At 43.7% G+C, this 27,649-nt stretch overlaps 1 protein-coding gene across 1 annotated transcript in view; it reads left to right on the top strand.

Annotated features, from left to right (window-relative positions):
- The window catches only part of gse1b (Gse1 coiled-coil protein b), a 119,540-nt gene that overhangs the window by 13,904 nt on the left and 77,987 nt on the right, over positions 1–27,649 (top strand). Inside the window, exon 2 of the mRNA XM_085907997.1 lies at positions 19,029–19,167. Within this exon, the coding sequence (XP_085764123.1) occupies positions 19,029–19,167 (139 nt within the window). The remainder of the gene's footprint in view (positions 1–19,028; positions 19,168–27,649) is intronic.

Below are 27,649 nucleotides of genomic sequence, written 5' to 3'. Positions count from 1 at the left end.
GCTTCTGTTGTGTTTCTGGGCAGAGATGACACGCACATACATGCACGCACACATTCACTTCTATTTAACTTGTGAGCCGCACACAGACACATAGTAAACAGTGCTATAGTATTGTGGTAGTGTCGCTGAAAATAATGTACATGCATCTATAGCAGCAATGTATAGTGACAAGTCAATCGAGGTTAATAAATGTAGGAAACAACACCACGGTAGATTTATTTTTGTTGTTGATCAATTGATATGTTCTATACAGGCCCAGAAATATCATTGAACCTTTTGTAACGAACCAGTTTCAAAGAGTTAAGAACCCTGAAGCAATATTTCCCACTGGAAGTAATGTAGATACAATTACACACCCAAAAATATCAACATCAAACATGGATAGAAAATGTCTAGTTCAACATACCAGGAAAAATAATATGTAGTAAATGTGAAGGATTAATGAAATTGATTCATGATATTTTCGTACTTTGATACAAGTTCTCTGTTGAACTTTATGGTGTTTCTTGTGCTCTTCATCAAAGCACCCCCATTTTATTTGTACCATTGTGGCTTATTGAACATTAACACGCAAAAAACAATCATGAAAAGGCTTCTGCTCAACATGCAGGGTGACGCTCGCTCAACAACAAAACCCTTTTTACAATTGTGCATTTGTAGGCTTGTGATTCTTGGAAACAAATGGCTGAGAAACATAGCTGGGAAAACGGAGACAAAATTCCAGCAAAAAACATCTCTGATAACCAAATTGTTGGGAAAAACCCCCCACAGACATCAAAGTTTTGTTTTCTCCAATATGGTCAATGAGCGTTCCTATCCCAAATCCCTTTAACGGCCGTTACAGCTGCTGGATTTTTGTTTCGCGTTCTCTTGCGTGGACGACGACCATGACTCAGTGGGAGCTAAAACAATAGTGTGGAAGAAAGGTTTTCGTAGAGCAGACAGACCCTTCATCATCCTCCAGAGGAGATTCCTGACATTCTTCCACTTCCCTGCCCACTACAAAGAGACGCCGCCGCACTCCCTTGAGGCCTATCACAGTTCTCTGCCTCGGAACACACACACACACACACACACACACACACACACACACACACACACACACACACACACACACACACACACACACTAAGAAACTTTCCCCCGTTACTGTAATGTTTGCAGCTTAACAGCATTGGCCCAAAGTGTGTGCTTGTGCTGTAAAAAAAAGGGTCTCTTCCTTCCTTCCTTCCTTCCTTCCTTTGGTGGATAAAATAAATAGCGGCTCTTCCTCCCTTTGCTTTCACACGCTTCCTGTTGTTTCACCTGATGAATGGAGGAAAGGGCACTTCCACACCTCGCCCATTTATCTTTACGCCATCACTATCTCTATCTTTGCTCTCAATCCCATTCCAGCTCCCCTGCACCCCCACCAACAGAAAACGAAAATAAAAATGTGTGCGTGTGAGCGAGACGACCATCTCCTCAGAATGGGAACAGCTGTTCAGAGCAGCGCTGGCCACACACACACACATGTATCCGATTAGCACTTGGTGACTCCACACAGCCCCCTCTCCCCCTCCCTGCCTTCCCCGCTCACCTCCCCCCTCCCTTTTTCAGCAGGGGCCGCGGCACGCTGGCGGCACCAATAATTTTAATGCCTAGTCTGTCTGCCAGGAGCGCACACAAACATACACACAGTACAGACTGTTGTCAAGAGGGTCCTACTTATTCCTTGATCTGCTCTTTTCCTCCACATTTTCTCCCTCCCATCTATCTGAACAAGGTCAAGGGTCACTTGTGAGTGTCCTCGTGTATCGTACTGCTGCAGTCAATTTCCTTGTAAGCTTTTGTACCAACCTGTACATGCCTTTTAGATACAATACTAAAGATGTTCAAGCTGCAGCTAAGGGGCCATTTGCAGCCCGTTGTCCATTTTTAGCGACACGTGACATGTACGAAAAATGTTGCATTATATAGCAATATAGTGATACCCATTGCAACTTTTTATATCATAATAATAATTTGTTTTTTTTTGTTTTTCAAAAAGCAAAGTGAAAATATTCCCATGGAAGTAGTAACTACATTTGTTTTAATGCCGCTTGGGCGACTATATGCATTTCTGTTTCAAATGAAATGAGTATCAGTCACGATTGTTTGCTCAGCTTTCAGCTCCATGCCCTCTGATTGTAAACCCCCAAAGTAAAGATTTTCATCTTACTACAATTTTCTCTTGTTTTGGTCTTGAAAGTCAACAAGTGATTTGCCTGCTGCTAAGTACAGGTGATAATCTTTTACCCCGAAATCCCGAAACATCCTAAAGCCTCCTTACCGCCTTTAACAAAAAGCTGTGACATAGCTGTTTTAACAGTAGTAACATAATTACACAGAATTAAAAGTAATGAAACAGTTTTTGTCACACTGCAGCCAGGGATAGACAGACTACTGTGACTTTCTGATGTGCCAATCCTTGCATTATTTTTCTGTATTTCTGCGATCCTTGGAGAAAAGTATTTTGACACGCTGGGTAAATACTATATTATCTATCTATAGTCTACTCTAGACACTGCAGCATAGCATATAGGAAGTCCAACCACCCATGTTTAATCTGATCGTAATTCATGAGAAGAATGGTTGAGTTAAAGTGTTTTTGTCCTCAGCGCTTGCGGTTTTGGTCACTTGGATTCTCTTTTCTTCCCTGTCGCTCCATCAGCGTCTCTTTGCCCGTGTGTGTAATTTATGCTGCACTTCCTGTTCAACAGACAGACGAGGAATTGGGAACTTGTGGCTGACGCCACAGATCAAGACCACTGATGTCTGCTGTATGTTACTCACTTAAATCCAAGTGATGGGAGCTTGGAAAGACTTGAGGTTGCTACCCCTGGACATGTTTCCTTTACAAATATATTTGTTTTATTTGTCTATTTATAATGCCATAATTGAAGCAATCTTGCCCTATAAATGAAAGAATGTGTTTGCTTTTAGCCATATCAGTTATTTGGTACAACGTGGGAATTTTTTTTTCTCCAAAAACTCACTACTTTGAATGAATGTACAAAGTACATCAAAGTAATAGTTATTATTGTGTTGTTTGTTTTATTCACATTTGTTGCCCGTATACCAATGAAGGTTTCTGGTTACTCAACATACATTGCACACATTGAGCAAAATTAAACAAACTTCATATAGACCGGGATTATTCGATATTCGGTCCCGAATCCCGTTAAATTTGACTCAACATTATATGACTAGACAGAAAAAAAAACATCTTAGGAATGTTGCCACCTACTTTTTCTGCCGTTTGTTCACATCGCATATAGGATTTACTTTTTAATGAACACTTGCATCAAGTGACGTCCCCCTTTATAATATGTATTATTCTTATATGATTACTACACAATGCTGCTGCTTATTCTGCTCATTCTATGAATTATTCATCAATTAGAAAAAATATTCAAATAATAAACAAGTATTCACTGTGTGATATGCAGCCACCTGTCACACAGCTACCTAGTTAAGCATTTTTAGTATACAGTGCAGCTGTCAAGGTAGCCCTCATATCCCCCAATAGTAAACCAAATGGTGCGAATGCAAATGAACATGTAAGAAATATGTAGTGAAGAACATTGCCACAAGATGGGGCTAGTGGTCCACTCAGGGGAGAGCTAAGATCCAGATGAATGGAGATCAATTACAAAAATGGTGACTCAGGGACCCTCGGAAGGGAATAAGTTTGGCGTGTGTGAGAGAATGGTGTAACAGTGGAAGACATTGTGTATCGCTGGAAAATGTACATGTGTGTGTGTGTGTGTATGTGTGTGGTTTTGAGGAATTGGGATACAGAGCAGCTGTGAAACTGCTTTGTACAGTAATTGCCATTACGTGTGTTTAGGACTGTGTGCATATGTGTGTTCGCGCGCGGTGTTTAGTGTCATCACCGAGGCTTGTGTTGTGGTAGACTCTCGGCTCCACACAGCAGGCGAGTCTGTAATTAGTCAAGCCAAAGCCCGTACACACTGTAGGCTTGTAGCGTCTGTGGTCCGCTCGCTCCCTCACGCTGTCTAAACTCTTCCTCTGTGATTCCCAGTGTGGTCCCGGCTTTGGTTTGGCCTTGAGACGTGTCTCCTGTGTTTTTGGAATGTGTCCGCGTTTCTTGGCCAATCAGCCCTCGTACTCGCACTTGCCTGTGGGCGTACACACACATAGTCGCAAAGGCCTAACGTGTTGGCTTTTTTTTTGGACCAAACTAACAAAAGCATACGATTCAATGCATTTTATACACAATGGTTTAGATTGCCATTTTTCTATGTGTTCTGAGTGCAGCGCTCCAACCTAGATAAACACACAATCCCATGTCACGCGTTATGTTCGTTATCTCACTGAGCCACGAGTTTGCTCACGTAGCGAATGTTGTCATTTCGTCAGAGTTCCTGAAAGGTTGCAAACAGTTGCAAAGGTTTTTTTTTTCTTGTCATGTTTAAAATGTCTATGCGACAAGAAAAACTGTTAAAATTGCTGGCAAAAACGTCTTTCTGCCCATTTGGGACCTTGAGCGAACCCTGATGAAAAATCAATATCAAGGCCGTTTGCAAACCCTCGCTAACCATTGCCGCGCTGCGAGATACAGGCTTTAGAGGACACACATGACAAGAGTGTACTCTCTTATGTGTGTAAAGTCCTTTGTCGTCGTTAGCGGCTGCCGCCAGAGGACAAGAGGCTAAGCCACGGTTTGAGAGCCTTCCTATCTCTGTTCACACAGAGCGAACTGTTAGGCACACATACTGTATATACGAATGCATAATCTCACATGAGATTATACCTTCTATTTATGTTTATGGCAACCTTTGATTTTTTTTGTGTCTCCCTACCGTTCACAAACATACATACACACATGGACTCATCCATGCACATGCATGTGTGTGCACACACATCCACCCAGCATGCCTAAACTAGATTAGAGTGTATAAAGGCTCATAATCCCTGCTGCCTCCCCAGCAGGCGGAGAGGAGCCTGTCCTCCAAATTAGGTTGGCTTTTCTGGGTGATGAGTGGCTGCCAGTGTGGGTCCACTCGATTTATATACAGTACGTGTGTGAATGTGTTTGAGTGTGTGCGTGCATGTGGACAACTGTGAGCTCCTGCTGTCTTTGACACACACACGCACTGCAAAATGTGAATGTGATCAATAAATGTGTGTGTGAATGATCGTCTCCCTCCCTTGACCATATGATTGACTGGCGACCAGTCCGCCGGTTTATCCACTATTCGTTTGAACACAGCTGGGATTGGCTGCGGCTTTGGCACAGCTGTAATGAGGTCAAGCAAGGGTTGCAGAAAATGGGTGGATTAGCTTTGGGATGAACTACAACAGACCTTTGACTTTGCAAAGTGGAAGCTGTTCGAGCTGAAAAGCGGGGACCACTTTCTTATTATTTTGTGTGTCTTAATACATGTAGCATATTTGAGGATTTCTCAAAGGCTTGAAATACGTGGAAACTATTTGACTTTGATTATTTGATGGATCTTGGAATGATGCATTTTTTTCCCATAGCATACAAAATGTACAGAAAAAGCAAACAAAAGCAACCCATGTTCTTAATATCATAATGACTCCAAATTCCAACGTGTCCTCGTGGGATGCAATTATTACGATGACTTCTTTTGATTTGTGTTTCTGCACATATGGCCGTGTTAATGTAGTTTCATGTACAGTTGTCCTCATTTCTGCAGCCTTTGTTGCACTTCATCATCATTCAGCAAGCTGACTGGCGATATCAGCTATGGGCCAGCACTCTTTGGGGTCTTTAGTATACTAATAGTGAAGAGTCCATTGGGAAGCACAGTAATTGGTCTTTATTTATGCTGAGCGAAGGCTATGATTAACCATCACCCCTTTGTGTATACAATATACGCAAACATGCACATGCATATACACAACACACACAAAGATCCACTTATTTAGCATGTGCAGTGGTGAAATTGAGTGGAGAATTGTGCATTGAGCTAATCCCCGATGGCAGGCAGGAAGGAAGGAAGCTCTGTAATGCCACTGTCAAGCAGTAAAAAGGCACATTGTAGTTTACACACAGCGCCAGAGTGGATCGCTGGAGGGCCGGTGTAAACAACACAACAACACGCTTTTTGTCACAAATCACAAGCGGCAGCAACACAATTAGTTCTCCGCTGCAGTTGGTCGGTTACGGTATGTTTGCATTAGCATGGCAATCAAATTAAAATGTGTGTACAAATGACGAGGCCCGCGCGGGTGAAAGAAATTGCGTTTTTTTTTGTCTCCTCCTTTGCCGCTAACGAGCTGAGGCCACGCTTTTGTCTTTTAAAGAAACAGACGGTGAGCGGGGGAAAGTGGTGTATGTTGGGCTACTTCAGCCTACTAAACTTACACACCAGGGCCCTGTGCATCATTTGGCTTCCAGCACTCCTGTTCTGCCTCTGTAAGCACGGCGCTTCCACGAATATGTGTGAGCTCGTGTACGTTATTGTAGCGGCGTTGTTCTCATGGGCACGCTCCTGGCGAGAAACTAAATAGCAGGTTCTGTAATCAGAGCTGCAATGTGACGATCACAACAACAGCGTTCCCCGATTATGGCGTCGGTAGATCACCTTTACCTGCTGTGTGTGTGATTATGGGTGCCCCCATGAGGCATAACGAAGCTTTAATAGGGAACTCTATAATATACAATGAACATATAATACATTAAAGCACAGTGAGTACAGTAATCCCCCCATCCGCAATGAATGAAATCTCAGATCTAAAAATAGCCTGTTTAAATACTCCCTATGCATGTTGTTTTAATAATATTAGCTGTATTTTATCGTCATACTTTTAAACACGTAATATCGAGCAAGACTAATGGATAACATGAAATATTGTACAAACAGGATAACAATATGTTTACAGTAAACAAATCCCATTTTTTTCCATTTACAGTCTCAGATTACTTGGTATGGCACCATCTACTGGTCAAGAGTGGAATCACACCCAAAATAGAAATAGGAGCTCATGATGCAGGAATATTGATGGCATTTCTAATGACATCAAACTGGAACTGTATTTCAGTTTTTTTACTAATCAAACTACCATTTACTTCATGAAAGCAAAGCAACCAATCTGTTAGTCACCATTGCTTTTTACATCGCACAATGCATTCCGTATAATTATTTCAATTCAATTGTGTGAAGTGTTGACGATGATACGCATTCTCTTGCTGAAGCTATTGCTCTTGTCATGGGTTGAAATCATTTCTCCTCATTTAGTACAAACCAATTTCGTCTGCTCTCCAAAGATTCGCTTGATTGAATTAGGATAACCTGGCTGTCCTCTATCGTTGTCTTCCCCTTGGTTTCAATAGCATTGCATTATCCCCACCTCTTTAAGCCTCCCTCCCTGCTTTAACGTGGTTCAATAATGAGACAGTGACAGATTACCCACAAGCGTTTTATATAGTACCCCCATACACACATCTCTCCTCTACTTGGTCAAAGTCAGAAAGAGTGCCACGAGTCATTTTGACAGCTGGGTGAGAATAAGCAAGCTACGCATGTAGTTGCACAACCGTATGTTCTAGTGTGATTATTTTGTATACATGACAGGATTACGTAAGAAACCTCTTGCGTGAGTTCAACTTTTTATTTATATGACAATACCAAATACCGCAGTGCCCTTGAGATATTTGTGAGATATAGCTTGAGATATAGTGTAATTAATTCTCTAACCGTAATTCAGAACACTCCCGTCTCAATCTCCTGCCCATAAAAATACAGCAAAAAATACTTTTTATATATTAAAAAAATGATTAAAAAAAATATGAATAATAAAAATATACAATGCAGACACAAACGAAGAACAGTTACACAACTACTGTGACTTAAAGTACCATTGTATATTTGTCACATCTTTGTTGATTGTATTTAACGTGTGCTTACCAAAACCTCCAAACAACCCCCCCCCCGACCCCCCGCCCGCCCTCTTCTTATGCTCGAGCTGCACTGTGGTCTGCACCGCCCCTGTCTCAGAGCACACAGTCATTATCTAATCTTCCTCCATGTTTAATTTACAGCCTCGGCTGCTGCTGCCATATGCTCCTTTTGTCTCCTCCGCCTGTGCTCAAACACACACACACATGCTCGCGCACACACACACACGCACGTAGCTTTGCATCAACCCTAAAAAAACAAACATGCCATCGAAAGCCTCCGCCCACCTCCCCTGAAGCGTGTGTTGACATAGACAGAGGTGTGTGTTTGCGTGATCATGTTTGTGTGTGTATTTCTTGTCAGCCAAACAGGCTTTGAGGCAGAGGTGTTTTAAGGCGACAGATTGACCCGCTTGAGGTTAGACACCTTCTTTTCCCCCCCACCTCTATTTTTCCTTCTTAACTCTGTTGCATCTGCATTTTCCTCCGTGTTTTTGTTTGTGTTGTTGCCGTGGGTGTGTCACCACACAGCGTTTTGCAATGCAATAACCGGACGATGACCTTCTGATGTGTAGCGCTGTGTAGTGTCAATGTGAAATATTCACGGACTACAGATGAGCACTCCCAGGGTCCCCCCTTTTGGCAGATTCCCCATCCTTATTCATTTTCATGCCTCTGCGGTCCCGCTGTTGTCAACCACCTCTTCCAGCGCCTTGTGGGACACATAATGTACTCTCGTGACAGGAAGTGAAGTACATTAGATTGCACCTTCCTTTGCTGTTTTTTCAGAATGCACACATTTCTTTCTGCCCTCACTTTGTCCCAGCTGTTGGCAACCTTTTTCTTCCCTGCACAGCTCCCTCCCCCCTATGGTCAGAAACACATGTTCTGAAATGACGTCTTCACACAGCGAGACACTCACAAGGGTGTGTGTGTGAGTGTGTGTGTGTGTGTGTGTGTGTGTGTGTGTGTGTTTGTGTGTGAGACAGAAAGAGAGAGACAGTGAAAAGAGAGGTTTGCGGTTAGTGAGGCTTTCTTTCTGGCTCCAGAGGCCCTGGCCAAGTCAGCGGTGAGGTTTGGCTCATATCTGGCTGCACACACACACAGTCTCTCTTTCACACACACACACTTGCACACACACAATCTGTCTGCACTTCTCACTCATGCACTGATGCCCACTCTGACTTGTTACCCCAGGGAGTCAAGAATACAGCTCATTTTAGTTCCCTCAAGATGAGGCTTATTATTTTATATGAGTGTTTATTAGGCAAATGGCTGTGACTATGCTGAGACAGAACGGCGTTCACACTTAAGTTACAGCGGAGCCCCTGTCGTTGATTTCCCCTGTGGTAGTGCTAATTGGAGCAAAGAATTTCATCTCGAATGTGCCTCTAAAGTCTCACAAAACTTGACAGCGGTGACCTCCGACGTGCATACTGCCATTTTAAACCTCTGCTTAACTCTGGAGAGCTCAATTCAGCTAGCAAGAAATGATTAACGGCCCTTTATTTGGGTTTTCTTTTTGGTAACCATATCAGCCTCAACGTGATGTAATAAAAGAATAGCAACAATAGAAGCAGACTACTCTTTGTTTTGTTTAGTTTCCCCAGTTCCTTTCTGTATCGTTGCTGATGCTTCTCAAATTTTCTAGGTTAACAAGCGCTGTTCTATAATTTCGTTGGCATTTTGATTTAGTAACAAGACCTCCAAGCATTCACGTACAATTACGAAAGACATGACATTTTCCGCATTGATAGGGAAAGAGCTATAAGTGAGAGACAGCTGGAGAAGAGGTGTGATTATAGTCTCTTAATGTGGTCTCAGGGCTGTACTGAGTTGCTATTAATGTGGCTTTAAACGCATTACAACCCTCAGTAGTTCCAGCTGGGGTCACCACCAGGTGGGCTAAAAAAAAAGAAAAAAAAAAAAAGAGCGAGCGAGAAGGGAGAGAGTGAGTGGAATTTGCCAAAGGAGAAAACGAGTGATGGGCTGATCTGAAGAATTGTGTCTTTACTGGAGTCTCTTCCTCATTTCCTTTTTGCATTCTGAAATTCTTCCAGACGCTCCCACTGCAACTCATCACTCGTCTGACTGTGAAAGTGGGAGTTGTCAGTGAGCGGAGCCTTTAAAGGAAAGCCGCCGCTTTTTAAGAGCGCCCATAAAAATGCAAGAAGCTGGCGCCATTTAAAAAGCCATCACACTTATCAGGCAGGACAGCTTGGAGAGAAACAAAATAAGCAGGGTGGACGGAAGACGATCCAACAGCCAACCTAATATTTTTGTGGCTTTAAGCCTCAGACATTTTGAATGTTTGACCATTTTCTGACTATGTTGCACTTTTGCCTTAGCAACAAATTATTTTCCCATGGTAATGATAAACATCCCTCCATGCACCTTAGGAAGCAGCAAATATGGTTTGCATTGACATTTCCTCCAAGTAATTCTTAAATCTGCAGAGATATGCAAGTCATGCCAACCTCAGAAACAACATCAGTTTATGTACTGCACTTCTTTTTTAGTGCACTTGATATGTTTTCACTTTGTGAGTACCTGTTGTAAGTGGCTCTTCACTTGACCTTACGCTAAAGCACTATTTAAATTTGAATAATATACATCCAGGCAGGCTGTCCTTTCACTGGGTTAGATTTTGAAGATGATGCCCACTCACCTCTGAGCTGCCACAATTGGATGATTTATTTGATCAACATCCTTGTCATCATGCATTGCATACAGTGGATATAAATACATTTTATTAACACCGATTTGTGGCATTTCCATTCATTTGACTAAGGAAAGCTGATTTGAGTCACATATCATGTACATCATTACACGACACCCACTTGTCATTTCATTTGTCTCACAATCAAATAGCCACAGTCTTTGTTGGTGCGTGTGTGTGTGTTTTATTTTCTAATTATGCCTCCTAATGGGCACGGTGATGTGATGTTGTGTGGCTGTTTGTTAGCTGTCATAATTGGCAGTTTGACACGCCGATGAGTGTTTAAGTATGCATGGGTGCTTGGGATGTATGCATGCACGTAGACATGTAAATCTCTCGCAACTCTCTTCATGGAAAACACACACACACACACGCATACATGCGGGACCTAAAAAAAAAAAAAAATCCACCATGGCCTGCGTGTCCCTTTCTGCCAGCTGCTCACCACATCGCTACTATCTGCCTTGTTGCTAGGATACACACAGGAAGAAGTTGTTCGCCCCTTGTTCTGTTTGTGACCCTAAAAATGTAGATATGTAAATAAATTGATGATACATTTTCAACTCATATTCATTTACTCTTGGACGCATCCTTAAAAACAAAAAAAATGTTTCGTGATGATTTGCTTGAATGGTTTTCCGGCATTAACTCCCTGGTCAGGATGGGACAGGATGGAGGCCACGTTGATGTGGAAACAAAAACCGTTAGAGGGCGCTAGCTGTCTATTTACCTCACACTGTGAGGACACACTGTTTCTGCCTCCTTTTATGTGATCTGCTTCTCCTTATCTCCACCTCCCTGGCTCCTCTCTCCTTGTTTCATGCAGGTACCCCTCCGAGTTCCTGCATAGGTTTTCGAACCTTTTCTGCAAACCCTTCCACTGCTCCAAACATCTTCATTGATGCCTCTTTCTGGGTCTAGTTCCATACATCCATCACTCTTGCCCCTCAGGCTTTGTTCTGCCGTAATCGGGAGCTTAAGTGTTGCCTTCTCACTCAGACAATGGCCGCCATTCATTCTGTGGCCGTGTAAATAGGTGTGTGCCCTATTTGTGTGCCAGCGGGCGATCCATGCCAACTTCAACGCGTTCGCAAGGAACAGTCGGGGCACCTCGCTGCTCTTCACACACACATATATATGAGACTTAGTCGGACGTGGCCGAGCTGAATGTAGAGCCGCCATGCACATGCAAACACAGTGTTAAAAAAAGAGGCTTCAAGCTGTTTATCACACCACCCAGTTTAAGTTTATTGTCGAACTAAAAATAAAACCACCGTGTTTCATTAAAACAACTTTCAGTCCTTCACGCTAATGCTGAACAGTATAGCCGTCTGTCCATCTTATTCTGTCCTCAGGTGGCCAAGGCGTATGAGCACAATGGCCATTGGGTTAATAGTGTGACATTTTTATTAAATTCTTTTTAATTCCATTTATAATCATAACATTATTGTGAGTGCTTTTCCCCCCAGTAAAATACAATTACAGTATTTTTTGCATCTTATTAGCGTTTCCATTCATTTCAATGGGGGAAAAGTACATCAGTAGATTTTTTTGCCCGACCTCTTTCGTTTTAGTTTTTACAAGGAAGCCTGACTGCCTTTATTTGGCCGAATGGTCTAATAGAATGATAAACTAGCGTCCTGTGACGCAAGCTTGATTATTGACCACCTGGCCGGGTTTTAAGAACTCGCTGCCGGCCTCTTCCCAGCTGGATGATACTTTCTGTCAGATTGGCATCAAATACAGCCAGGCAGCTTCCTACCAACACCTGACCATCTGGTTCCATCCACAGCAGGATTCTACTTGCACTCACAGAAATCTGGAGACAAACCCTGAGAGTGTACACATGCACATGGACAAGCACACACACACACACACACACACACACACACACACACACACACACACACACACACACACACACACACACACACACACACACACACCATGTTGAGAAACGTACACTTAATGTACAAATTGACAAAATGACAGCAGCCTGGGCTAACATTCTCTCAATGCTATCTGTCCACCTCAGATGGCCATTTGGTCTTGTTAATCTATCGCTTGGCAACAGAGGCAACCTATCAACAACCGCCACGCCCCTACCCACATGCTCATAGAGCCGGGCTGATTTGGATCTTTCAAAATGCATCGATGCCCCCCCCCCCCCCCCCCCCCACACACACACACACACTAAACTCTCTACAAATCCTGGACTGTCATTGCTCTCCATTGTTTGGCTGCGGTTGCTTTCTCCTGGTGTGACTGCCAGCAGATGGCTAGCACGGGGCTGTCAGAGTCGGCCCGGGGCCCACACACACGCACACGTACAGGAGAGTTGCTCACACAAAGAGTGTCTTATTACACAGGGAACATATGCGCAGTGTCCTTTGAATGGCGCTATTGGCCCTTTAACTGTTTATGTGATACGTTCAGTGCGCGGCGTGATCCTTTATTCTCCTGCGCACCCACTTATACATGTGGGCTGTGGAGACACTAAGCTACAGGTGACCCTCATGACCCCGCTCTCTGTAATGACTGTGTAATCTCATAAAAGAGCCACCTCACTACATTAGCATGTGTAAAGGTCTTTTGTATTTGTGTGTGTGTGTGCGCGTGTGTTTGTGCGTGAGTGAGTGTGCAAGTAAGAGTTCTAAATCTTGCTTTGCTCCCCCTTCTATCATGGGCATCTTTGTGTGCGCGTGCGTTAGTATTTCAAAGTGTGTGTAAAAGCAGGTGTCAGACCTAATGGAGTGTGTCGGCCGCAGCACTATAGCAGCTGCCGCAGCCCGGGGTCGACCGGGGTCGCCCGAAGGTGAGAGGTCAGGGTCGGGGTGAGGAGTTGTCTGTAGCTACACGACATTCCTCCGCTGGCTAATCATAGCTCTGATGAATGACTGCAAAGTGGCAGCTGGTAGACAGAAGGCTGCGGCTAAATGTGTGTGTCGGCGTCAGAGGAAGCTACCGAGGGGGTGTTGCGTACAGGAGCAAAGGTGTGGGAGGGGGGGTCTTTGAACTCATCACACAAGATTTGATCGTGTCAGGTTGTGATCCGGATGGCGGGTTACATCAGAGAGAGCAACAAATGCTTTGGTGTAAAACATAAAACCTGAACTCAAAGGTACACGTGCACGCGCGCAAGATGTTGGGTCTGCAGGAGGTCGCTACTAATGACAGGTTGTGTGTGCGTGCGTGCGTGCGTGCGTGCGTGTGTGCCCTCTGGACACAATTTACCAAGCCAGCAGAAAACAGGCCTTTGTGTTGTGGTCTCTCTGCCTCCCATATTTATGTATGGCTCTCTCTGTCTTTACTGCTCTCCCCCCTGGAGGATACGGCTGTTCTGCTGTGCTCTGCTCAATATATTACACACTGTATACATTTTCTTGTGGCCTGGCAACAGATATATGAGTCGAGCTGTATTTTTTGGCTGACAACAGCCTTTCACGTTGCTTAAATTGTGCTGTAATGCCTCCACAAAAACACTGGAAAAGATCTTATACTGCACAAAAGTGCACCTTTGGAAAGTGTCTTTTTTTGTTGTCCATTAAGAGGTGATGGACAATTGTGTTTATAGGACTATCCAAATGTTTTAAATCCTTTTCCCTGGTGTCTTAATCTTGTGCTTTTTAAAAATATTGATATGCTGTATGTTCATAATGCCACAGTGCCGCCCACAGGAGAGGCACGTATAGATCTTTTTGTCTTCTTTCAAGCTTTAGCAGCTTTACATGCAGCATGCAAGTCTGAGTCGCCTATTGTGCTCGTGTTGAAGTTAATTGTCCAACTTAATATATAATTCCAGCTTATGTACTTAAAACAAGCGAACGACTCTACTTTCACTTGCTCAATGCAAACACAAAGTGCAAAATGCCATCAATGAACTAATGAATCACATTGATAGTCACTGTGTCAACCTTTAACCAACACATGAAGAAAAACAATATACAATACTAGGCATATTTTATTTATCCTAGGTAAAAAACAACTAACACTATGATTTACTAAGTTGTTTATAGTCGTTGGGAAAGTCTTTGTTTGTGGCTTCATGACTGTTATATTGCCTCTTGATGACCAAGGTGCAAACACCAAAGGACATATCATGATGCACTCACTGTATTTTATTACTATAAAGACAATATAGAGCACTATTTCCCTAATTCATAACAGATTGCAAAAACGTGTTTATTGGGAGATGAGTCAAGAACACATTAGTGGCATTTCCTTTCATTTCGGAAAGATTATTTGAGTGTTTTGAGCACCACTGTACGACTGCAGCCACTGTATAATGACAAACTATAACGCAGTCCATATGAATCTGCGCTTTCTCTCTCCAAGTCGGACTTTCCAACAAAATCATCAAATTCTATGTATGGATGTGTGTGTGCGTGTTTGTGTGTGTGCGTGCTCAGCTCAAAAGAAAGCACTCTAATCGTCAGCTTGTTTTTGCTGTGACCACGAGGCCAATCGATAGCACTTACCCTTTTCCTGTTAGACTCCCTAATAGACCTGGGAGAGCGGTGCTGCAGCCCAGCAGTTGTCACCAACTGTGTGTTGTCTGTGTACGTGTGTGTATGTGTGTGTGTGTGTGTGTGTCTACCCGTCTCCACATACTGTATACATTTTGTGTGTTGTCGGAATTGTGTTACTTATTTAAACATGCACACACACAGACGTGCCGTGCCGTAAGCGTATGCATGAACTCGAGCAGTACATAAACATTTATTGGTTATACTACCGTGTCAGAGTGTGAGGTTGTTTTTGTTTGCCTTCCTATTCCTTTGCCCTTGACTGACCCCTGCCAGACCTCGGGCCTCCTCATGTCTGTGTTAATGTGCGGATATCAGGAATGTATGTGTGTGTGTGTTCAACATATTGTGGTGAGGTGTAAGCTGAGCCCTAGGCTAGGACAGCACTACTGCAGTGTCCATCCAGGCAGAAAAAGCAACACCGGAGCCGCAGGGCTGATGGAGAGAGTTGAGAGCGATGAAGGGACAGTTGAATGAGAGAGAGAGAGAGAGAGAGAGTGATAGAGAGCGAGAGAGAGAGGGAGCACAAAGTGTCGTGAGCCCTTTTCAGTCTAGTTCAGTGGAAGAGAGATGTCATTGTGTGTCAGTTCGCTCCACTAACTAGCCTGTAGCTGGAGAAACGGATCTCTCGCTCACACTTTCTTGTTTTCTTTGCTTCCCACACCATATCCGCTTCCTCCTCTCATATCTTCTGGTCTTCGCTCTTCTGCCTGGGTTGAGGCGTGCAGAAACACTCAGCAGCTTGGGGGGGGGATAATAACTAAAAGAGTGAGCAGTGAACCAGTCATTTCTAAAAGGCAGGCAGCGTGTAGGGCAGTGGTCGCTCTACGGGTGAGTGACATCACCAAAATGGTGTGCCTCTCGCGGGCGAACGATGCGCACCGCCACCGGCCTCCCTCAGAGTTGCGAGGACGGCAGCGCGCAACTTCCTCAACACAGAAGGGATCAAATCTTTAAATCCTCTGGAAATGTCAAGCGCGTTTGATGAAATGTCAGCGGAGCCGCACACCAACGAAGCAGCCGCCGCACACGCTGGCACATATGCACAACAGCATGGTGGCATGACATTGTAGGGCAGTCACGTCCTGTGGGTGACATCTGCCTCCAAATCCCGAAGGGAGAGTCACTGTATCCCTCTGGAGGAATATATCCCCACTGTTGTTCTAATTGTAATCCATGACGTTTTTTTTTACATGAGCAAGCATCTGCTTTGCTCTTCTCTAATGCCAAGTATCACAACAGTCATCCAGCAGGCTTAATTTGATTATTTGCCTTTTCACTGGCCGATAAGAAAGACGTATTATTTTCTTAGTCCATATCAATGCAGCATTTGAATACTTTTGGATAGTTACAACTGGAAAAAAAAATCTCTTTTTTTTTTTTTTAAATCTGCTTTGCCAGTAGGTATTATGATTACTGTTGCATTTGTGAAATAAGAATTAACCAGATTAATCCACTCATTTCCATCCATCCATCCATCCATCCATCCATCCATCCATCCATCCATCCATCCATCCATCCATCCATCCATCCATCCATCCATCCATCCATCCATCCATCCATCCATCCATCCATCCATCCATCCTTTTTTTTCCATCACTGCAAATATCGGAAAATGTACTGGACTCTACGATACAGCTCTTGTATCGTCTCACAGTAGTAGGTTTACCTAATAGAGTGTCCGGGGGTAAGTCAAGCGTGAACATTTTGTGTACACCCACAATCTCCTCCTGTGATTCAGCAGCTGACAACTTGACTCGCCATTGATCTCCCCCGCGCCCTTGCTGACAAATTTAACGACTTCCTCGAGTGTATTTCCAGTTTAGACCTTTGACAGTGTGTGTCAATGACCCCGTCCACCACCACCACCACGCACGCTGGTGACACACAAATACGCTTGTCCGTCCCCATCAATTAACGTCCCAGTCGTCGCGTGGCGAATGCTGCACAACACTCGGCTATCGATTAGCTCGCCTCTGAAGAAAGTGCTCGTCCCTGGAGTGGACAATGAGGGTGTGCTTATGTCGTGAAGAATCACATCAGTACTTTTTGTGTCAGTGGATGTTATTTACAAAAACACTTGTCATTTGTTACACTTGCCCTGTTGTTTTGATTGTGTGCTCAACTGGCTGGGTGGCGTTTGGTAGCTAGTGAAGGATTCTCCAAATACGAAACGAATCATGCTCGTTTCAAAGCTGTTTATTTGTTACTCCCACTACAAAAGTGACATGTCATCAGGAAAAGTGGTTCAGATAATGAATGGATGAATTATATTTATTGATACTCCAGCACTAATATTGTCAGCTCCATTGAGGACGGAAAGCTGGCCGCAGACTCCCGTGGTTCAACATCCTCCATTAGCGGCAGAGTCCTCCTTGTCGATTAGAGGCGAGACTGTTCAACAGTGGAATTAACCTCAATTAGCAGTGCCTCTGTTGATATTTCTCATTTCACCTCCTGACTCGTGCGCTGCATCTAATGCCCCTATCTTCCACTGTGACTCAACATGAGTGTGCACTCATCAACACTCAATTCAGAATCAGGCCTTAAATGTCCCTTCGTCACTGAAGCTCTTATGTACTTTGTGCCCACAAGACACTCATGTTGTGCAACACGGCAGACTGTTAATAACAAGTGTGATGGCCGAAGATGAGTCGCGTGAGAGCAACGGTAGTGACGTTTTAGCATCAATCTTGGCAACCCCGCTTCATCTTTGCCTTAAACCAAATAGTTCTCAGGAGAACTACATTAAGAAATAGTGATTTTCTTTAAATTCTTCACGCTCATCAAAAGAGAGATTATTTATAATTGGAGACATTTCACCACTGTTGATACTCCCTGGAAGTGGAACAGCCAAAGAATGCTCAATGAGGTGAAGACAATTTCTACAATGTCAGCTAAAAAATATCTGTCACATGCAAACATGTCTCTGGTGCCAAATCTACAAAAGGTCGCACATTAAAAAAAGAATTGATGTCACTGGAGGACAAAATGGAAAAAGCCACTGTTGTTAAAAATAAATTGCTGAATGTTTGAACTTTGCAGAAGAGCAAAGCATAACACCATCAAAATATTATCCCAACTGTGAAGTATGATGAAGGGGCAGGGGCATTGCTGTCATTGGCAGATTTAAGGAGAAATCCTGGCCATCCCAAAAGAATCTTATTCTGTATATATTTATAAGTATGCGTTTCAGAGGGGATTGAGTCTTCGGGGCATTCCTCTGCTTTGTGGCTCAGTGTCTCCGACTGGGTGATATGTTCACTTCATAACAGCGGGATGTGTCTTTGTCTCAGCCCGCTCCACACCTACCTCGCTGTCTCTCGTCAATGAGGCTTCTTTAAAGTCCTTCCATTCTGACAGCCAGCATTTCCTTTTCCCTTCTCCTTCTCATGGTCACATTGCTTCCTTCCTCGAGGCTCATCCCGGGTTCCTCTCAGCAAAGCACATCATAGCAGACTGATGCTGTCAGAGCTGCACATTATGCAGCTGTTTTTTGACTTCTGGAACTTCACAGGAGGCTTCCTGTGTTGCATCGGCCCAATGTTCCTCCTCTTCTTGGTCTTTTTATAGTGGAGATGTCAACACCTCAAATAGTTCAAGATGGACGCAATGACAATTATACAATGACCAAGTCTACATAATATGAGATTGCAAAATGGCAATTTGATTTCATCTGGTTTGTTTGAGGTTAGGGATATTTGGTTTGTTATTAATCTGGGCACAGTGGGAGATCCATATCCACTACTCGATTCATTTCATATGCAACTTTTTTTTTGATGCAGGATTTTTTGTTGTTGCTCTATTACCGTTAGAATGTCACAGTTGAAATGGCACGTACTACTTCAAATCAAATCTCCTTATCTTTCAGGCCGACACTGTGACAGAGGAGTCGACGAGAGCCGGCAAGGAGGAAAGCTTAAAGATTTCGCAACCTGCAAGCGACCGAGCTCATCACCCCGTGACCTCAGAGCCAGAGATATCCGAGCCAGTCGACCGCCCATGTTCCAGTGAGTCAAGCTCTTATGAATGCTGAAGATTTAGAAAATTCTGCTTTGATTTTATACCCACATTTTTTAGTTGTGTTAGAAGTTAGGTCATTTCTGCGCTAGAGGTTGGCAGTTGTAATTACCGTACGCTGCTAATTGTCTACAAAGGTAAATGACTGGAGGATAAGAAATATGTTTGTCTGCAACCATGCTTTGCTGGTTTTTACATTCCGCTAGCTTCTGTCACAGAAGCTGTCTGTTGAATCTGTTTTATTTGGTTCATGCTTAATTAGCTTGATTTGCTCCTTCTGATTTGCTGTCACAAATTGGAAGTTCCTTTAAATTCTAAATAAGAGATGAGAATTTTATGCTCAAGTAGGAGCATGGGCTTAAAAAGGAAGATAACTTTGCAATGTGTATGTGAGACAACCTTTGGAATGCCGTCAGTGGCTTTGTGTGTTTATTTGAAAATCGTTGCTGTCTCCCTCTTGAGATTTTTATTGACCTTATCGCAGGTCTGCTTCACCCCTTCCTTATTTTTTCATGTAAATGTAATTATTGCTTCACTCACTTTCCTTTCTTTATCTCAGCATCCCTGCACCCTTATTTATCACTTCCTTATCTGCCTCTCCCGATCAGCGTTCCGATCTACCCAGGTTTCCTTCCTGTTTTTTCTCTCAGGCTATTTTCTGTTTAGCCATGAGGGCCGCCTCGGTCGTTTACAGAAAGCCTTCACATTCGCTTTCACCACAGAACACACACACACACACACACACACACGTTAACTAAACCACAAGTTGGTCTCTGACACTTGGTTAAAGAGTCGTGACAAAGGCCGTAGCACTAACCCAGACCCGCACGTTCGACATGACTCTCAGTGGTCCCGCGGGGCTTGAGAGCTGCATTTTCATGAGTTATTTAAGTAATCTCCATCATGTCCCTTGTATTGCCACTCACGCTGTCATGGCACGTCCCGGATCCTCTACCCATGTGGAATAAAAGGACCTGTTCAGTGTTTACACACATGAACAGAGGATGCAGTCTCCTATGGTGTATTGTTGGGCATTTCATTTCTGGTCAGCCCTGCAATTTCCACTCACCCGACCACAGCATTTTGTTCACCTGCATGGATGCAATACAACAGCTGTACAAAAGAGCTTGCACTAATTTTGTGGTTCCACTTTAGTCATGTTTGTGTCCTTGACATGTGTTTGTCCCTGCATTACACAAACCACACATGTAATTGTTATGAGATGAGGCTTTCAGTGTATTGTGATGACAACATCACAGCTGGATTTGGCAGTGTTTTCACTCTGGCTGTCGGCCAGTTCAATACAATTGCAATAACCCACCGTGGCTGTGTGGAGCACCACCAGGTTGGGGGGCGTACTTGAGGATATTTGGCATTTGCTTTTAGGAGGAGGATTCCACTTCCTTTATCAAAGGTTAACAAAGTGTGTATTAGTCCTGTTCCATTGAGTCTTCTGGTTGATAGAAAATGATGACTGGACAGGCAACTGGGTGACAAGAAAGGATTGCTTGCTCCCCCACCCCTTCTGCTGCTTTGTTTTTATTCTTGTGGGTGAGAGGGTGAATCTCCCAAGAGACTGTCAAACTTGTCACAGCGCCCACAAAACTGAAAAAAGTGTGTGTACATAGAGACAGTGTCTTGGCAAGATGCCACCTCACTGTAAGTCCATTAAAAAAAAAAAAAACAATACCCAACACATTAAGTAAAACACAATAATGGATAGCAGTTCTGCTTTTTTTCGTGATCAGATTTCATTCCTCTCATCTTCTAGCTGTTATCACACACTAAAGAAGTTCTCTCAAGCAATGAACTGGCTGCATTTTACCTCAGGCAACATTGGTACTTACACCAAACAGTATGTCAACCTTGGCTTTGCAATAAATCGCTGAAAGCATGAATTGCTCCATGTTCCCGGCATATCATTACTGGAGAAGGCAGAATGTTTGTGGCAAGTGGAAAAAAAAAAACATTTGGACAAGTACCAGCATCCTTGTGACTTGAAAAGTGAAAATCAAACTCACATTTCAATCCATTTTCTATTTTGACACAATGAAAGCACTCCTCTTTATGGTTCCATAACATCTTTTCTTCAGGGGACTTGGTCCAGCCACAGACGGCAGTTTTTTTTTCTTTTCACCATCGTTTTGGACTAATTCAGTAATGATCACAGGATTTAGTTGAGAATCAGAGGCCTGTTCTGCAGAGTGGCGCCACTCTTAGGGGAGGTTTGGTGTGGCGGGAATTAGTCAGGAGACAGTGGGTTTGGCACCGGGCCACAGTTATTAGCCACTCTCAGGGTGGGCACGGGGTTATGGCCTCACTCAATCATTGGCTCTGTGTGTATGTGTGTGTTTAAAGTGTTTGTTTGTCTGCATGTGAGTCAGCCTCCTCCGGTCATACTGACCTCATTGTGCAGTCACTCCTGCTTGATTTGTCCACTCTCCAGCACATTCCTCTCTCCAACCGGCTGAGAAACAGACCCCTCGCCTTTCTTACTTTCAGCACCCACCCCCCTCCCTCCCCCCAACCCGCTCACTCTCTCCTCTTTCCTGCGGATGGATTTGATTTAGTGACTGTGGTTTTCCATCCACAGCCTGGGAGCCAGCCGCCGCAGATTTAGGGAGAGACCTATAGATTCACAGCCAGCAGAGCACGTCATTACTTGGCTCGAGCTCATCAGCAAATACATCAGCAGGACAAAGCACTAATAGATGTGAACAGCCACCATTCAGGATGTAATGAACCTCTCTTCATTTCATCTCCTTAATTATTTCCTCCTCATGGCCTGCATAAATTGCAGCAAACAATGACAGTGAATGAATAAAACAGAACCAAAATTCAGCTGTTTTATTCAATGAGTTATATCATATATACACCACATAGGGATTAGGCGACTATATATTTCTTCTTTAAGACCTTATTGTGAGGTCAACCCCAGTGAGATCAGGTTCTAGCAGCAAGCCTGAACACTGACCACTTAGTTAAGACCTCGAGAGGCTCACCTTTGACCTCAGAGGCCCAAGGAAACAGGTGTTCAAGCAGGATTAAACCTGTCTGCCCACACACTCGCACTGCTTTGTTTCTTCGTGTCATCTTATTGAGAGCTGCTAAGCGTCTGAGGGAGGATAAAAGGTGGCCATCGATCGTAGAGTCCAAGAATAAAAATATGCTGTATTAAAGGAACAGATCGCATTCTTTACCTCTGCCAAGTTTCAAAAACCCAAAAGGGCCTTTTACGCAGAGTTCTGCTCTCTTTGAGTGCTATTCAAACATAAGCATGAGCTGCAGGATGAAAACCTTATTTTCTAATGACTTAATCTGATGCATCCCAAATCTCTCGTCAAATGAAATTAATATCCTTCCATCATGCTGCTCCGTTTTGTTGCTTCCCTCCATCCCCTCCATTGTCAATTATCCCTTGCACGCAGCCTCCCTTCCTCTCTTCCATCCCTCTCTCTCCTCCTCTGTCGGCTGTGGCTAAGTGCTTTTTGCTGTCTCTCTGCAGGTGGCACTGTAATAAAGCCTGTCAGGGGAAGGCACGGGTCGTACTGTCATATGCTCTTGTTAGCTCCCTTCATACCACCCTACCCTTCTCCCCCAATCCTCGCCTACGACAGGCACTACTCCAGTCTCATCCTCAGCTATCATTTCCCCTTATTTGCTTTTTCTTGCTCTTCAAATCAAAATGGTTGGTTTCATCTCTCACATCTCCTGCTTCTCTGATTTTCTTAACAAAGAGCCGCAACACAAAATCCCTCTTCTCAAGATTGCATCTTGTGTCATATGAGTTTGTTACAGTGGACAGCAACAATATATTAGGTCATTGAGATCGGCATCTTCATTATCTGAATGCTTTGTAATGGGGTGGATGGCGTCTCTGTTGTTGCCACGGTAACCCTGGATCATCCACTTCAATGGTCTGTAATACTGGCACACCAGCCAGCACACCTGTCATGTTTTGGGAGCGCAGAGTTGTGTGCAGCGATAAATGAACATTTTTCCCCCGAAAGACAAAATAAAATGAATGAGCTCTGTCAGTATTTGCAAACATAAATTAGTTAACAGTTACAACTGCATGTGATTGCTGTTGATTGTCATCCAAGTCAACGGCTTGAACTTAAATTAAACTCTGTCTGTAGGGGGAGCCTTGGAGCAAATACGAAGTCATGCATCTTACAGGATCACCTAGATGGGAGATGTCAGTTTTGCTTTGTCTTCTTAAGCATGCTGACAGTATGTGTGCTCATGAACACACATGCCGCTGTGGGCATGAATGTTTGTGTGTGTGTGCGCTGTGCAGCTTGAAACAGAGCACCAGGGTCTTTTTTCTAGCAGCCACGTGATGGCAACACTGAGCCCTTATTCTTCGCAGTCAACCGTTTGACACACACACACACAGGTGAGAGTGTGTTTTAAATAATTCAGTCGTGGCCATGTAATGGCTGACAGCGAACATGACTTTTCTACCCTGTTGGTAGATCACTGGCAGTTGATTCCTTTTCACTCTCACTTTCATCCCACATTCTCATTTTTGTATTTTTTCAGTCAAATTAATCAAGTGCAATCCATAGAATCAGAATGAAAGGGTTATATTTGGAAAAACAGCTTTGAGAGAGTAGATGAAATATGTTTTTGCTTTGAGTTGCGAGAAAACGTTGAAGGTAAGACGGCTGTCTTGTGGCAATGAACTCAACTCTACAAAAACATGCATGCAGTTTGGCAGAAATAGAAGAGACTGAAAGTTGTCTATTGCCACTCGCAGATGATGTTTACTCTCAAAATTAGCCTTATACAAGGGACATTTAAAACAAGAATGCTTTTTGTTCACGTCTGCTCTGTTAACGCAGACAATGTAAAATGTCATCGACAGGCTTGCAACTGTGTCATCATGTGATAAATAAGGCCGTAGTGATTTAATTGGGGAAAGAAAATTGGAGATACAATTGCTTTTAGTTACAAGAGTGATCAAGGAACAAATTAAACTTGCATCTCATCACTGTTAATTTCAAGTTGAAATTAAAGGGGCTGCTTTGTATGGACTTCAAGTGACAATGTTTTAAAATGAATGAAAAAAAAAAAGATGTTGCTGTGCTAAACTTGTGGAAAGAAAAACAAATTCTGAGGCGTTAAATATCTATCTTTATTACACTTGTTGTATTTTTTTCTTCTTCTAGTCACAAGAAAAATATAGATTTCATTTTTTGTGTTTTGCGAGTGTATGTTTTATTTTGTGTGACATCATTTTGGCCTTCAAATTAATTCCATACCTTTCCGTTTTTTTCCCCCCATATGTGCTTGTGCTTGAATTCTCTTGCACTTCTGTCACCATCCTTTTCAAAAAACTGTTGAGCATACCCAAAAAATAAATGTATGTCATTCTGCTTAAGAGCAGTCAAACACTATTATTGCTTAGACTATGGCATTGAGCTTTGAAAAGTGTGTGTGTGTGCGCGTGTGAGATGTGGGTGAAGAATAATATGACCCCAGCACTAATCCAATCACATCCACTAAGCAAATTATGGCTCCAGCGCACCCTTTTCTCTCTCCTCATTTCCCTCTCGCTCAGTTGAGCCATGAGGGTGTTTCATGTGGTCTGCGTGGTTTTCAGCTTGTTCAGGCTTGCGTGTGTTTTTCTAGGCTTTGCTTCACTTCGACAATTCGTCCCACCTTCTTCCTCGATGATAAAATCAGTTTGAGTGTGTTTGGGGCCACAGGAGCCTGGCGTTGCAATCTGGCCAGGATCAGGCTGGCTCAGGGGCGATTGGAAGTGACGTGTCCGGGGTGTGACGCCCCCTAGTTGAGGCTCTGAACCAGCCTCTCTGGCTCCAGGCAGGCTGCTTGCAGTCCAGCATGGCGCAAAGAGGCGGTTCTCCATCTATCTCCTCTAAGCCCCTCCCCCCAGCCCTTCTTGTGTCTGTCGCTTCAAAGAGCTCCTCATTTCGACGCTGCTTTTTTTCTTACCTCCGCCGTACGTCGTCGCCGCTTTTCTTCCACCCCTGCTGGGTGTTTCTCGCATCTCGCTCTTTTGCACAAACACTCGCCCCGACCCTTGAATACGGGGTCACGATCGAGGCGTGCTGTTAATTAGCCGCCAGTGGTTGTTATAGCAATATGATGATAAGGTGTAATTAATTAGGTGGCGTGTGCACAGTGGGGGAGAAAAGAGGCATAGCGAGAGAGCGAGAGAGAGCGAGAGAGAGCGAGAGAGAGCGAAAGAGAGCGAGAGAGAGAGAACGAGAGAGAGAGAGAGAGAGAGCGAGAGAGAGAAAAACATGCCTATCAGGCCTGCTCTTATCCACGAAGCTCCTCTAATGAGAAAAATGAGACACTCCCAAACCAGGAAGAAAGCATTTTGTCCTTTTACATGTTCTCTCTGCCTCTTGTCGGCTTGTCATTCTGTCACCGCCTTGTTTCTATTTCATCTAAGCTCTTGCTCGTGGGCTGCCGCCGCTGAGTGGGACTCATCCTGCATTGTGTTTCCTACTGGAGCTCGCACGAAGCCGCTGGGACTCTCTCTCGTGCATATGGCGCTGACAGCGATAGTATACAAAGCTCAGACAACATGGGGAAGCTTGTCTTGTGTACCTGAGCTAATCCTGATTTTAATTGCAACCTCTTCCCCGTTGCTTCATTCAATAGAAAATTTAAGAGGAAAACACAAACACACTGTTCCATTGATCCTCTCGGCAACTGCTCGTCACCTCTGCGTGTCAACAACCGTGTATGTTTGTGTGTCAAAGGCTCAACCGCGGTCTGTTTATCACCTCGGCAGAGGATCTCAACTGTTGTCGACCTTTCCACTCTTAACCACATCATGCATATTTAAACGTGAACAAGAAAGATCTCCGCTTTTTGATGAAACTTTGGCTGAACTAGTTTACTACAGCAGCACACATAATTCTACATCTTTTATTTAACTTTATATAATCTCACTGGATCCTTCATTAGACATGTGTTTACACATATGATGAGAACTAATGAGAACTAAAGTTTACCACCTGAGGTCCAAAAGTTATGTTTGCCATAAACACCAAACTGCTCATCACCAAAAGAACTTGGTGGTGGCGACATCATGGTTTGGGGCTGGAAAGAAATTATGAGCAGTTAGCACAAAACAGCTGAACTTGAATTAATTTGGGTTCATGTAAGCTTCTTAGTACAGTTGGTTGCATTAATGATGAAAAAAAGTTTGAAAATGAGTGATCATGCTCTCTTTTTTAACACAAAAACCTGGTGACTGAACAAGGGGGGGTGTATACTTTCACACAAGCATACACTCCTCACACACAAGCACCCCAAACAGGCCCGTGCAAGATCCGCATCTCCTTTCTTTACAACCCCTTGCTATCTTGTTAACAACTCACTTTTCCTTCTGCCCCTCCCGACACACACCTTGACGTGTTCTCATTCACTTCAACTATCATTTAGCTTTTACGAGGTGTGCTAAAAGAAGCCTGTGAGGCGGGCCGCCCCTCCTTCCCTATGCCCGTCCCACCCCTTTATGGAGGATATTGATATGGTCCACAAGTCGGACGTGCCTTTCACTGTTTCCTGGAAATTGACGACAGGAGGGGAGCGTGAGGAGTCTGCTGGGTACTTTAAGTCTGCACATGTATTGGCGTCTGTGTTTGGATAAGACAGGGCCTCTGCGAATGTGCCCCGCATGCAAACTGGCTCATTAAGGAAAATGAGGGGAGGTGGTTTGGAGAAGCGGCAGGTTAAGCGAAGGAGGAGAGCGCTCTGTGTATAGCCTCAGTTTAGAGACATTGTTAGGATAAACAAGAGGTCAGCTGACGAGTAGCTCTATGTAAGGTCTTTCTCGCCAAGCCGATAAAATCCTCAGCAATGTGCGTGTGATTGCGGTTTGTGTTACGTAGCTGCACTCGGGGACTTCACACAAAGAGTAGTGTTGCACCTTGCATTCTGTCATATGGTGGTGCCTTGAAGAATGAGTTTGATCTGTTCCGTGACTATGCTTGTTACCCAGAACACAAGTACTTGAAATCATCTTCCATTTTGTAATTAGGGAAGTGTCAATAATCCGTTTCAACCCAACATTGTGCTCCTCGTGTTATGCGTGAGTTCACCACCAGACATACAGACACGTACGAAGAAGAGTTTCACAAAGGATTCGGTAAGATGTCGTAATATTCGTCAATATTCAGACTTCAGTGATGTAAGCGTTCCAGTTTGGCCGTGTTTTGTTACAGATAGATGCCATGTCAAAAGTGTTGCGCGGATGATAAGATGGTATGCGTGGTAAATTGACAAAATCAAAACAAAATTAAGCCAGTGAACTGTTACAGTCAGTGACAGACCGATGTGTTTTTTTTCAGGGTCAATACTGCTTATTTGTAGTCATGGAGGCCGATAACCGATACTTAAGAGATTCATTTGCATTCAAAGTGAAAATATTGTTGTCATAATGAGACTAGTAAAGACTCCCAACACTTGACTTTTTTTGACGAAATG

Source organism: Syngnathus leptorhynchus, chromosome 3 (assembly GCF_054491065.1).
Source record: "Syngnathus leptorhynchus isolate UIUO chromosome 3, UIUO_Slep, whole genome shotgun sequence".
In the NCBI taxonomy this organism is placed as follows: domain Eukaryota; kingdom Metazoa; phylum Chordata; class Actinopteri; order Syngnathiformes; family Syngnathidae; genus Syngnathus; species Syngnathus leptorhynchus.
The sequence above is the reverse complement of the archived record's forward strand: the minus strand, read 5'-3'. Positions and strand labels throughout refer to the sequence as shown.